Source organism: Vitis vinifera, chromosome 11 (assembly GCF_030704535.1).
Source record: "Vitis vinifera cultivar Pinot Noir 40024 chromosome 11, ASM3070453v1".
Taxonomy (NCBI): domain Eukaryota; kingdom Viridiplantae; phylum Streptophyta; class Magnoliopsida; order Vitales; family Vitaceae; genus Vitis; species Vitis vinifera.
The window spans coordinates 18,946,288-18,959,415 of NC_081815.1; the positions used below are offsets into that span (position 1 = coordinate 18,946,288).

Here is a 13,128-nt window from a genome sequence, read left to right on the forward strand (position 1 = left end):
AAATTTTACTTTAAAAGAAATATATGAAAATACAAAAAATAGGTCGAGAAGATTTCAAGTTCTTAAACAAAATCTTGTTTTAAAAAACATTAGACCTATTTTGAAAATTGTTCTAAAAACTATTTTTTGATAACTATTTTCAAAAAAGTTACCTTAAGATTTTAGTATGAGATGTTTTGAAGATCATACTTTTAAACCGACATGTTCGAGTTGAAGATACAAAATTGAAAATCAAGGAGTTATATTTCAAATATGAAATTAGGAGAATAATGAAGCTACGAAAAGCAAGTTTTGGTCGGAAGTGAACATCATAAGCAAGCTGTAATGCTTAAAAGCAAAAATTGGATACTTCAACATTTAATAGGGATGCTCTAGCACAAGTTGGACACTTCAAGACTTGATAGGGATGCCCGAGCACCCTTGGCACTTAGGCGCAACCTCGAAGGGTGCTCAAGCGCCTTGCACTTTTATGCTCCAAAAAATTGTTTAAAATATTATGGAAAATTTTCAGATTTTCTAAAATCATTTTGTGGATTATATATGCCTAAAAAAATTAGGGTTTTAATTGTGGATCATTGTTATGTTATAATTCTAAAAACTTTTAAAAATCGAACTTTAATTAGAAAAACTTGAAAGCCTTCTCAAAATCGCTCACAAACAAATTCAAACCCCCATGTTTCCTACAAAAGTATCATTTCTCTCTTCCTTCTATGAGCACGTAGCAATCAAAAGATATATGGCACCGGTCCATGAAATGAATCAAACAAATACAAACTCAAAGCATCACTTAATGCTCAAGACGGAACTCAACATGAACAATCTAAAAACAACTAGCTTGTTTGTTTAATTTCAAAACCACTTCCAAAGGTGAGATTGAAGTCTAAATCAAGGTTTGTTGATCTACTATGTAGCATATATATTTTGTAATTAAGATTGAAGGCACACTATCATGGACTGGGAAGAGCCATGAATTCTGAAGTGACTGTAAGATTAGTGATTCAAGAAAAAATGGCGCTTTCTTCATCTGGACTGGTTGTATTGTTTGGATCGTCTCTGAGGACTCACCTGCTCAACAATAGGGAGGGATGATCTTGCTGGAAATCATACTTGAAGGAAGCTGGTTCAAGTGCATGTTCTAAATTTTTATGTACGGGCGTTGGGATAAGTTTTAGGGAAAATTCACTACTTGTGAAGGCAGATTTTCTGAAGGATGAGGTATGATTACTATAGTCGGACACTTTAATAACTCATGGCACCTTCAAAATGCATGGTTGAGACTTCACTAAGAACTTCGTGAGTCCCAGATTCAAGCACTCACTCTTCTATTGAACTAATATAAATGGATGTAGAAATATCATTCAGACTTTTGATTTTAAATATAAAAAGGAAAAAAAAGCACAACATTGAACATATTCAGGGAAAAAATGTTTCGATGTGATGATAATTTATGTGGAAAGTTTCAAAATTGGGCTCACTTACCCAACAAGTGCTTCATAAACACATTCATCAGTACAGCCACTAAAATTTTGTTCCCAACGTTATGTCGAGTAAAGCATAAACCCTATATCAGGGTGAAAAAATTGTAAAAGGATCAAAGCAATCAATGCAAAGCATCAAACAAGAGAAAGGCCGTTACCAATGTCAAGGTTTGAGAGCAAGGGCAAGACCTAACTTGGTAGCTCCATTGTTAGCCTTCGGGTCATATTCTCCTGAAACAGTTATCAGTGATTTAGGTCTCCACTCTCTCTGGCATAGCATAGCAAACTTCCCGTTGTTCGACAATCTTGTTTTCACCATGGTGTAAGGATCAACCACATGAGCACTTCCAATGGTAAAGCTGTTCTCGTAGGTGTTAAATTTGTGTGTCAGCTCAGCAGCAACTGTAGTTCCACCATAAGGAGGATTCACAGAATGAATGTAAGATGCCTTCAGTGTCTCTCCTTTGTCCGTCCTACATAGACGAGAAAATCTCAGTTCCAGAGGGAAGTGCACTGCCACAGTAGAAGAAACTCCCCCTAAGAAAGGAAGCAATAGAAAACTGTTTAAGAGTGACTGCAGAGCTTTTAGTATATTCCCTTCAACAGTGGGAGTTTCTGACAACCATAGAATATGTCAATAAATTTCCTATAGCAAAGTAAAAGCCTGGAATTTTTGGTTTAAAAGACCCCTGCAATTAATTTTTATATTAAATCACTACATATGATAAAGTTCTACAGCAATACAGACCTCATTTCCATGTAGAGGTAAGTTGAGTGGCACATACAGGTGACTGCCACTTAATCTAAGGAATAAGACAGCTCTTGAACCTAGCTCCAAGAGAGGAAAAAAGATCCTTGGGAAATATAAATCTTGTAAGTAATGATATCTTACTAAAATCAATAAGGCATATTAGATTGGTTAGAAGTAACAAAAAACAGGTATACTTGGTCTCCGCTAGCTATCAAAACTCTTAACCATCCTTTCTTTTATACTCCTAATTTTACTAAACTAAACACACTCCTCTCTTGTGGGAAGAATTTCTTTGTTCTTCCATTTTGTAGGGCAAAAGCTCTACCAAAAGTGTGCAGGACCATGTGGCACTAGCAGTAGCGAGCTACTGGCAACCCAAACAAGTTTAACCTCGTAAAAATGTCTCTCTCACACACACAATAAAAGAATATTATCAGATACGCTGACCATGGAAGCCAAAATCCAAAGAGCATCCACTGATAGCCAACAAATACAATGCACAATCTACAATTATTGAGATGAGGTAATAGCCTGTTTGAATAGAATTGTGTACTCACCTAACTGACCCTTTTGCAGACACCTTAAGTTATATCCCTGCAGAAACTATATACAAGGACATAGGTTTGACCAAGCAACAAGGAACTTAATCTTGGTATGTATCAACACTATGGAAAGAGGGATATGAACTTCGGGGTAATAAATATGCATTTGCTCCTATCCAGATCAAGGGAGAAGGATATAAACATTGAGGTAAATTGTACCTATAGAAATTGGGAACTTTTGAACAATGAAGACAAATAATCATTATACTAGTATGAAAGTCAAGACACTATAAACTATTTGTCAAATGTGAGTGTGTGAGTGTGTATCTAAAGATTCTAAGCATCTAATTCTTCATATCTCAAATTCTAGGATATGGGTACTTATTTAAAAAATAATCTTGAATGGTACTTAGATAACCTAATAAAAAAAAAATCAATTAGAAGTCTATTAGAAGCAAAATAATATGTTCTTGATTAAAAAAATTCTTTCTTTTCTCTTTTATTCATAATTTTAAAAAGAAAAAAAAAATCAAAATAGTCAACTTCAAATCAAAATAGGAGCATTGAACAAGGGTTTATTTTCATCTTCCAATTCCTCTCTTCTAGCCTAACACAGGCATTGCACAAGATATTGTTCATTTGCAAAGTACAAGACCATAACTAGAAATAATATCATTAAAAGACTATATGAAGTACTTGTGATGTGAATGTTCTGATCAATATCCTCCTAGCTTGATTAGGCTGTTTGATTATTTATAACTGGCTTCATTTCTCAGTCAAAATTTTATCCTTGATGATCGATCATGCATTTGTCAAGGACTGGTTATATAGCTATTTTTAGTTGTGTTTCATTAATACTGAATTTATTCTTTATTCAAGCAGGGCGTTTAACCTTGCTGCTTGCCACCAATCTATTTCAGCATGCTCAATATTTTTGGACCCACCATCTCAAATCTATATAATTTCCACTTTGATGCAAGAATATTTGACTGGTGATTGGGATATCAATAACTAGTAACTACCCTCTGCCAGGTTCTAGACCACCATACACCCCTCCACCCCCCACCCTCTGTGAAGAATGTCAATCCAAAAGTACAATACCAGTTTAAGAGAAGAAATATGAAAGCGCCATCTGACTGGAATGAGATAAGAACCTCTGGATTTTTATTCTGTATTCATAAATTATGAAAATTGACACTTGACTCCAGAAATGATATCTTATTTTAACTCCCCCCCACTGCGTCCTTTTTTTCTTTTTTTTTGGTAATTGACGCAAAAGAGAGTAAGTTCTAAAGTTATAATACTTCAAAGTTCTAGAGTTACAATACTTCAAAGAACCTTTTGAACAATAGTATAATCATTGCTTTAAAAGAAAAACACTAAATGTGCACAAATTCTATGTATCATGTATCAAGTATTTCATTTATCTAGTATCAATGAAGACACCTCAGACCCTTAAGCTAGCTGCAATTGTAAGTAATATGTATCACTTTATATTGAAAAAAGTGTGGTGGCTGGTCATACATATCATAAGTTTTTGACAACTATAGTCCTTTTCCATTCCATAATAAGCTGTGATTTCTTTAGATAATGCAATATGATTTTGCAAAGAGAAGCATAAATTATAAAATAGTAAATAGGAACAAAAACTTACAGCAAAACTGCAACTGAAAAATCAGGCTTGTTAATGCCAATCCCAGCATTGTACTTTGTGAATGAAGCAGAAGCAGTATTCAATCCAACTTCACCACCCAAACTGAGATCCTTGCTGCCAATTGCAGCCGAAAGCTCTAAAAGAGGGGTTGGGTTCAAGCCAATACTGGAATCAATTGCAGCATGAGGATGAAGGTACTGCACATCCAGCTGAGGCACAATACAACAGAAACAATCAGAAGTCTCTTTTCACATGTCTGCATGTGATTCCTACACCTTGCTATATTAAGAACTTTTGCTTCCAAAACCATGTTATCCCTACCTAGCAAATAACTTAGAATTTTCACAAAAAAATAAATAAATAAATAAAAGTAAACAAAAACTAAAAAACAAAAACAAAAACTTCATAGATTCAATAGCACACTTTAGTTGGGTAGCAAACTTTTCCACCATTGCAATCTTGAAAGTTTTTCAATGAGCACAAGACTCAATATGTAAAACCACAGCAATAGTTAACAGTTTATTTTTGTTTATATGAAGAAGAAGAAGAAGAAAGAAAGAAAGAATGAAAGAAAGAAAGCAAAAGGAAATATATTTTTAATCAGGAAAAAAGAAGAAAAAGAAGAAGAAGATACCATAAGACATCAGAAAATAGATATTAAATATATCCACACTGATAATTTTTGAAGGAAAAACCTACAGAACATACCACATCCCTTATAGTTCAAGACACTGACCTTGCCAGATTTGTGGTCAGGAATTTTGAAGCTACATGCTACTTTGGTACATGGCAAGATATCATGGGCAGTCACTTTTGTAGACACCTACAAAATGGTAAACTTATAAGTGATCCTGAACTATTAAAATTACATAACAAATAATGAAGCTATGCCAAAAATAAAAGGTTATGGAACATTAGCCTTGCATCATGAATAGCGTGTTTGGATCATAAAAAGATAAGCTGAAGCCAGAAGAGTCGGTTTTTATGGAACATCTTCTATTCTTACATTAGAATGGGTATCAAGTTTCAGATCAACAGTAGTATTTCCACTCTTGTACAAGGTGCTAACATCACCAAAAAAGATTTGATCCTTCTTCCAACCTGTAGCCGTAACTCCCTGCCATACGAAATTTAAGTTTAAAAGGAGGAAGATTAACCAACATTATGATCTTGTTAATTAAAAATTAAATACTTCTTAAAATACAAAGATAGAAAAAATATAAGATTAAGAAGGTTTTTTTTTTCCTTCTTCATAATTTTTTTTCCTTAGTTTTTTCTTTAGAATTGTTTGCAATATACATATACACACACACATACATATACATGTGAGTGTATTTGCAGTTCCTATTAATTCCACATTAATGCAAAAGATCTGTTATCAGGGAATTCTGTTTTTTATGGTGTTGATGTTTGGGAGGGGAGCAGCATCCATTTAGGTGTTCCATGCACAACCAAGTAATTAAATTTAGAAAATGTTCAATGGAATCTGCACAAACCCCTGCAGGATAACTGTTGTGGAGTGAAAGAGTTGGATATAACAGTAAGCTAAAGCAGAAAGGTTAGGGTCTCAAGTAAACCAATCAAATTGCCAAAACAGGAATCATTTTTAAGGAAAGTGGCTTGTCATCTAATGGAAAGATACTGAAAGATGAATTGAAATAAGATGATACCATTCCACCAGGGCTCTGCATCAACAGGGTAAACTTGTGATCAAAATTGTAATCTTTGTTCAAGAGGTCTGCATAATAGCAAGCAATTTTATGAATGATTATAGTCCACAATTAAAAGAAAGTTCCTGCAAGTTTGAAATCATCAAAGATAATCTCATAATATACATGGAAATTTTCAAAAGGAACACATCCATACTCTTAAACAATTAATATAAAATACTCATAATTTCCAAAACTTATGATCTATGATAAGGTAAGCATGATAGGATAGATTTTTTCATGTAAGTTGCATCTTAAACCTATTTTACAGTATGCATAATAAGAAACATAATATGATATGTAAATACAGACAATAGATGCACATTTAACCATTTTTAGTAATTAAGCGGAAAAAATAATGCTTTTCTTAAAAATACTCTTTTACCATTGGTTAAAGAGTTACAATGCATTAAGGAAGGAATAATTAGATCAATGCACACACACAATGCATCATAGAGAAATAACAACATCCACACACAATGTGAAAGTTTTCTTTCAGCTGATTCTGACTGCAAAGCAATGTAAACAATTACTCTCATGGACTAATTTTCCATACCTTTCAATTGATGAAAAAAAGAGAGAAATTTCACATGGAAGAGTACCTCTTGTTTTTTTGCCAATATCTGAAAATGGGGCCGGACCGTTGCCCATCTCTTATCAGAAAGAAAAGCAGCAAAGTCACACTCTGCCAACCAAAATCAAGGTACTATACATGAGATGTAGATTTAGACAAGAAGCATCCTAATTTTACTTCCTTTTCCTTCATAAGGAATCAGTCTCCTATTTTGTTGGAAAAAAGAAATAAAGAAGAGCAAAAAGACAATTATGGAATCATCAGATGTTAATAAATAATGTACATGTGTGTGCAGGTACTAAAATACATGTCAGGCATCTATGCCATCAGCAAATCAAGTTAATAATAGCCTTCATAACACTGTCAGCTAGCCTTAAGGGAGACTATAATGCAACCATACTCATGAAAAATTCAAATAATGCAGAATTATTAGACACTTCATCTTCAGTTCTGTATCTCCATGCCTTATGTTCAACCGACATAAGACCATCTAAAGAATCTAGATGTGTTTGAATAATAGAGGATCATGTACTTCTTGGAAGGATTTCTCATCTTTCTTTTCTACTTTTTTTTTTTTTTTTTTTTTTCAATAAGTAAACACATATATTAGCAAAAGGCAAAGTGCCGCATAGCATACAGGTAGTATACAAGGCGACGAAGACCTCACAACAACAACCAAAAGAAACAAAAAAACCCACCAACCCTTAACTGGAGGCTATCCACTCCAAGAAACCTATAAGGGAACGAGGCTCCGCACCATTATACAATTTTGCCCACCCCCACAAATTACAAACAAAAGAATTCTTAACTTTCTGTATAGCTAACTCCCCCCCTCCTCCTGAATGCTAATCTATTCCTCTCCTTCCAAACCGCCAGAAAATAAATAACGGTATGGATCTCCAAATTTTCTCCCTCTTTTTACCCACAAAAGAACCCTTCCAGCTGATAACCGCCTCCTTTACAGTTTCTGGAAAGACCCACTGGGCTCCAAACAGACTAAGAACAATCCCCCACAAAAGAATCCTTCTTTGCTACTTAATATTTCAGTGCAATGAAATTGTTGTTCTTATATTAAAAAAAAAGGGGGAATCTAGATGTGGTCCAGGGTGTGGGTCAGTGGCAGTGCCCTCCAGAAATGAACCAGAGGTCTTTAATTAACAGTTGAAATCATAATCATAATCATAATCATAAAGAAGGAATCTAGATGTCAAGTAGCAAAATTGTTGTATTCAGTTTCTGCCCTCCTCATAAGAGTATAGATCATACACTTAGAAGAAAATCAAAAAATAATCTTGTTCTCCATATTTATTAACAAGGGAAAAAAATCAAACACACATAAGAAAAAAACATCATTACTGTACCATGGTATGCAAACTCTCAAGCTTTTGACTCTGTCAATGGCATGTATCTCTAAACCAGTACTAACAAAAAAATAAAAATACAAACAGCAAAAGAAACATAATATCATCAAAACAATCATATAACCAAATATGTGCATGTAGGAGGCAAGCAACACTGGAGCATACCCATGGCCCAGGAAGCTCCAATAATTCCCACTAGGATATAGAAAGGGGAACCAAAGAAAGTTTAGGAGCATATCAAATGCAAAAATCCTTAAAATACATGCTTAAAAGAATGAATTTGGAACTATATAAAAAGAATCCTTAGCCTTTTAATTGACACTGAGTTATGGGAGGTGGACTAAGAAATTTGTACATTCAACATATATAACTTTGGTCGCACTGGAATCTGCCTCTTGTTGGCAGCAAAAGATTTTATCCTCTCCCGCATAATCAATTCCTGTTCCTTTCCATAAGTAAGCTTTCATTCAATCTTAAGTTCACATGGTGTCATGTAACCATGTTGGTTCTAAGCAGCCCACCCCCCCCCCCGGCAAACTCTCTTTTTTGCCCTACTGAATTATGGGAAGTAAGAAGATAGCATGCTCAACACAGATAACACTAATGGACCCTGCTTCTACCTCTATTAGGTAGCAAATCACCTACCCCACCATACCATGCTTCTCTATATTTCTAAAACCAATGCTTATTCTGATGAGGATGAATCTCCAAGATATATATCAAGAAAGGGAATTAGTATTAGTTACAATTAAAGTAGGATTAGTATTACTTGGAATTAAATTAGGATTGGTATTTGTTGGAGTCTAATTAGGATTAGCTAGTTGAGTTATAATATAATTAGAATTTGAGTCATGATAGGTTATAAAAGTCCTAGTAGACTTTGGATTTCTTAGAGAAACCTATAAATAAGCTAATCAATGTAAATCAAAAAGATGATTGATATTAATAATATTATGTTTTCTTTCATTGCAAGGTTGCAACCCTCAATGGTGAGACTCCATTGATTTTCTTCTAGGTGAGCCTCCTAAAAGGCCTTAGTGAGACTTTAAGGTTTTCGATATTTTCTTCGTTGTTTTTTTCTTTCTCACACCTAAAAATAAAACTCTAACCCACCTACTCTTGAGTATAGGCAACCATCCTAGGGTTGTCCTACATCATATTCCTTTTTGGGCCAAGATTTTGCCCAATCCGGCTTTTACATTATATGCAGTGACCAAAGTAGAAGACAAATAAGCTCCTTTAGATGAGGAATGCATCATAATAGCAGCTCTTTAGATTGAAATTAAGTAGAGAACATCTCTAAGAAAAGTATTGTGCCTCAGAGGTCAAGGTATTAATTCTGCTCAATGGAGGTACCCAAATGTTTCAATCAAGCCTTGCATACACTTAATCTTAATCTTCCTTTCAACCCTAACTAAAAGTCATCCCAAAGAACAATCAGTTGCTTTCTAGTGGAGGTACTCTTAACACCTGATTGATACTCCTACAATCTTAGGAGTGAAGCTTCTATTGGTCGAACTTTAGTCTATGAAGATCCTCCTCTTCTACCTCTTTCAATCCATTCCACTCTCCCCTTGAATCGGTACACCTTACCATCCACTTGACCTACTTCACAAAGAATCCAGTGTAAACACCCTAAAAATTTTAACATATTTTTCCAATTTGTCCCAACTCTATTTGGTTAACTAGATAAATGAAGGAAATTCTAATTCTTAAGAACGTAAAATTTTACCTCCCCTGTTCAGAACTAACCAAAGTTCAAGTTTTCCAACTCTTTTCTCTAAGACAATGGATGCTCACACACAAAGTGGGAACTGATTGGAATGTTGAAGCATATGGTTAGAAGCTAAAACCTTGATCAGATGTGTGCAGTTAAAAGCTGGGAGGCAGCTATGAATACATGCCATTTTGCCCGAGGACTCCACCACGTTCCAAATGACACTTTTTTTATAGGCATTCCGAATTACATTTTTGTTGCTTTCAGATAGTAAAAGGGTAAAGAAGTTGCAAGCCATTTGGATACATGTAGTTTGTTTCCTGAAGGATTGCTGATTGTTCTTATACCTTTTTATCATTGGATCAATAAACTGTCATTTCTGATAAAGACAAAAGGCGGCCATCATTTTTTATAATTTGCAAAGGGTAACAATAAAAAATGAGAAAAATAAAAGTCTCCACCAGGACATGATGTTCTATAAGAGTCCATGTACAAGTCTACGTTTACCTCTTCAGAGGATAGGGAAGAGGGTCAAGTGAACTGTCACAAACATGTCAAAAAATTATCATGCAATTAAATAAATCTAATAATGCTTGCAAAGGAAATAGTCCATTTAATTTGTAAGCGGCATAATGAATGTCATCCAACATGCAAGCAAACTAGTAAAAACCAAATAAAATGGCCTTAATCACTTTTTCTATTAGTACTTCGATTTAAATACCATGTATAAGAACATGATCCCATCAAAATTTTGTTCACTCAATCAAACAAACCATATGGTACAATCATGGTCATGAATAAATGCTTAAGCAAGCATTGAAGCAAGAAAAAAAAATAAAATACAAAGTACAAGAGCATGCTGTCATCCTGTACAAGTTAAAGCAAATACGAAAGAAAGGCAAATTAGGCAATATGTACATTCGCAAACTAAGATGAAGACTAGGAAAATAATTCAAATACAACACAACCAAGGAAAACAAAATTCAACCTGACTATGCATTTTTATGTCCCAACCATAGTTTTAAAAGGTGCACTTGAGGCACACCTAGGCTCAAGGCGCCACCACTCCCTGGTTATAGGGCCTTGCTTGCCAAGATATGCGCCTCTTCCTTTTTAAACACTTTTATTCTTGAAATTTCTAATTATATACTGAAATTTATATAATTTCTTATTAAATGCTTCTTTTAAATGTTTCAAATCTTAAATTTTTTATTGATCAGATTAGATTATGAATCATATTTTACAAAATCAATGTGTATCATAGGTCGCATTTCACTTCACTCGACTGTGCCTTGTGTTACGCATTGCACTTAAGCTATACAAGACAAGACTTTTGCGCCTTAGGTGCGCCTTGCACCTTTTAAAACTATGGTCTCAACTCCTAACCAAATCAATCAAGCAAACCAATTCAAATTCAACACACATTGTACATCAGGATTGACATGAATTTATAAGAGGTAAAAGCAAAAGCACAAGGACTACAAGCCATCCTTCCGCAACAAAATTTCAGCATTATTTATGTACGAATTATTATTGCCTCAAACAACATCCAAAAGTCAAGTCTGTGGTTTAAAGAAGTCTTGAGCATACAACAAACACATCAAATCATAGTTCATGACGGCTTCAAGGAACTTACTGCAATTCAACACATTACTCACTGGATAACTAGCATTTAAATTCGATGAAAGAATCTTCGACAACACATAACAAAGCATAATTTGTTGTGCTTACGAAACAACCACCGTCAAACCAATGGAAACATATCTCATTTCCCCAAAATATTACATGATCCTCTTATATTGAATTCCAAAAACACCTGAAATGCACAAAACGATCCAAAAACCAATCCGAACAACTTCGAATCAAGCACAGTTATAGATTCGGATTTGGACCGCCTATATTGCTCGGAGTTCGGGCTTCGAGACCTCACCTGGTGTAATGGTGCTTGCGCTTGACGCCTAACGACAGCGACGATTGCCCTGCCGCTACTGTCGCCGGAAATGATGGCCCTGCCGCGGCAGCGATGGACGATGAACCCGGAGGTGAGAGAAACTGTGGTGAGAATGATGAAGATGAGTTTCCCGTCAGAACAGCGGCGGTGAAGAGGCTCCGACTCCGGCCACTGCTCTCCCTCCCTCCGTGGCAGATTCTGACCCTCACAGTCTTCAATTTGTCTACTGTGCTCTCACTGAGTCCTCCGAAATAAACCCTAGGCCTGACATCTAGCGATCCCACGGTCCTGATTTGATCTGAAATTTTGTGATAAAGATAAATGGAAAATCTTAAAAAATGGCGGATTTTGAAAAACAAAATAGTTAATCAAATAAATCAAAATCAGTATAAATATTAATTAATTCTCTATAATTATAATTTTTGAAATAAAATTAAAATGATAAAATAAATTTCCCTAATGATACATAAGAACCAAATTTTATTTGCACAAAATTAAAATATTCCACACATTCAAGATCAAGACAATTCCTAAAATAAATAAATAAAATGAAATTATATATGTATTTTTTATTCAACTGATTATTGTCATCTATCTTTTTTTTTCTTTTTTTTTTAATTCAAGAATAAATATGAAGGGTCCGAAATGCTCATCTTCCTCGTACGGTCGTACCCACCCCATCCAAACCAAACCACACCCCTCCCCTCCCTTTCTCTTCCTTTATAACAAATTCAAATTCAAAGGAGGATTCAAATTCAAAAATTAAATTAAATATTTTCATTATGGCAAAAATAAATAAATAAATAAATTTTGATTATTTTAATTGGTGAATATCAGCATTTTTTTTTTCTTTTACAATCAAAAAATAGTATTAAACTTTATATAAAATAAAAGAACTCTTAAACACTTATCATCGTGTGATTAAAATAAACTTTTATTTTAAACAAAATATTTTTCGTAATGTTATTTGATTATTATCTCTATTTTCAAAAAAAATTTTAAAAATTAAAATAAATAAATAAAATTGAGCATACCAATAACACTAGAAAGACATACCAAAAATCATTTTCAGTGACTTTAGTTGATTTCTTTTTTTTCACATAGTCATATTTTTGCAAGTTTTTTCACTAAACAAATAAAACTCTAAATCCAACAAAATTTAATGTATTGGATTCATTAATGGGTCTAGTAATTTTCTCAAATAATGATTAAATTAGTACTATAAATTTATATACAAAAATTTGTGCATTTAAATAAAATTTAATGCGTTGGATTTATTAAGAGCTCTTATAATTTTGAGACTCAAATAGTGACCCAATTAATAAAAAATTTATAAGTGAAAATAGTTTCATAATGACTCTATTATTTCGTTTCTACATATGATTGCATTT

General features: G+C 34.0%; 1 protein-coding gene across 1 annotated transcript; it reads right to left on the reverse strand.

Moving 5' to 3' along the window:
* Nucleotides 1-1,412: 1,412 nt before the first annotated feature.
* Nucleotides 1,413-12,437, reverse strand: LOC100242708 (mitochondrial outer membrane protein porin 4). Its single transcript, XM_002272144.4, has 7 exons — nt 11,717-12,437; nt 6,737-6,819; nt 6,096-6,163; nt 5,432-5,542; nt 5,162-5,248; nt 4,426-4,634; nt 1,413-1,951 (listed from the first exon to the last, which is right to left on the reverse strand). Exons 2-7 carry the CDS (start codon nt 6,783-6,785, stop codon nt 1,642-1,644), a joined length of 834 nt encoding a protein of 277 aa, XP_002272180.1. The 5' UTR covers nt 6,786-6,819; nt 11,717-12,437; the 3' UTR covers nt 1,413-1,641.
* Between the last annotated feature and the right edge of the window lie 691 nt (nt 12,438-13,128).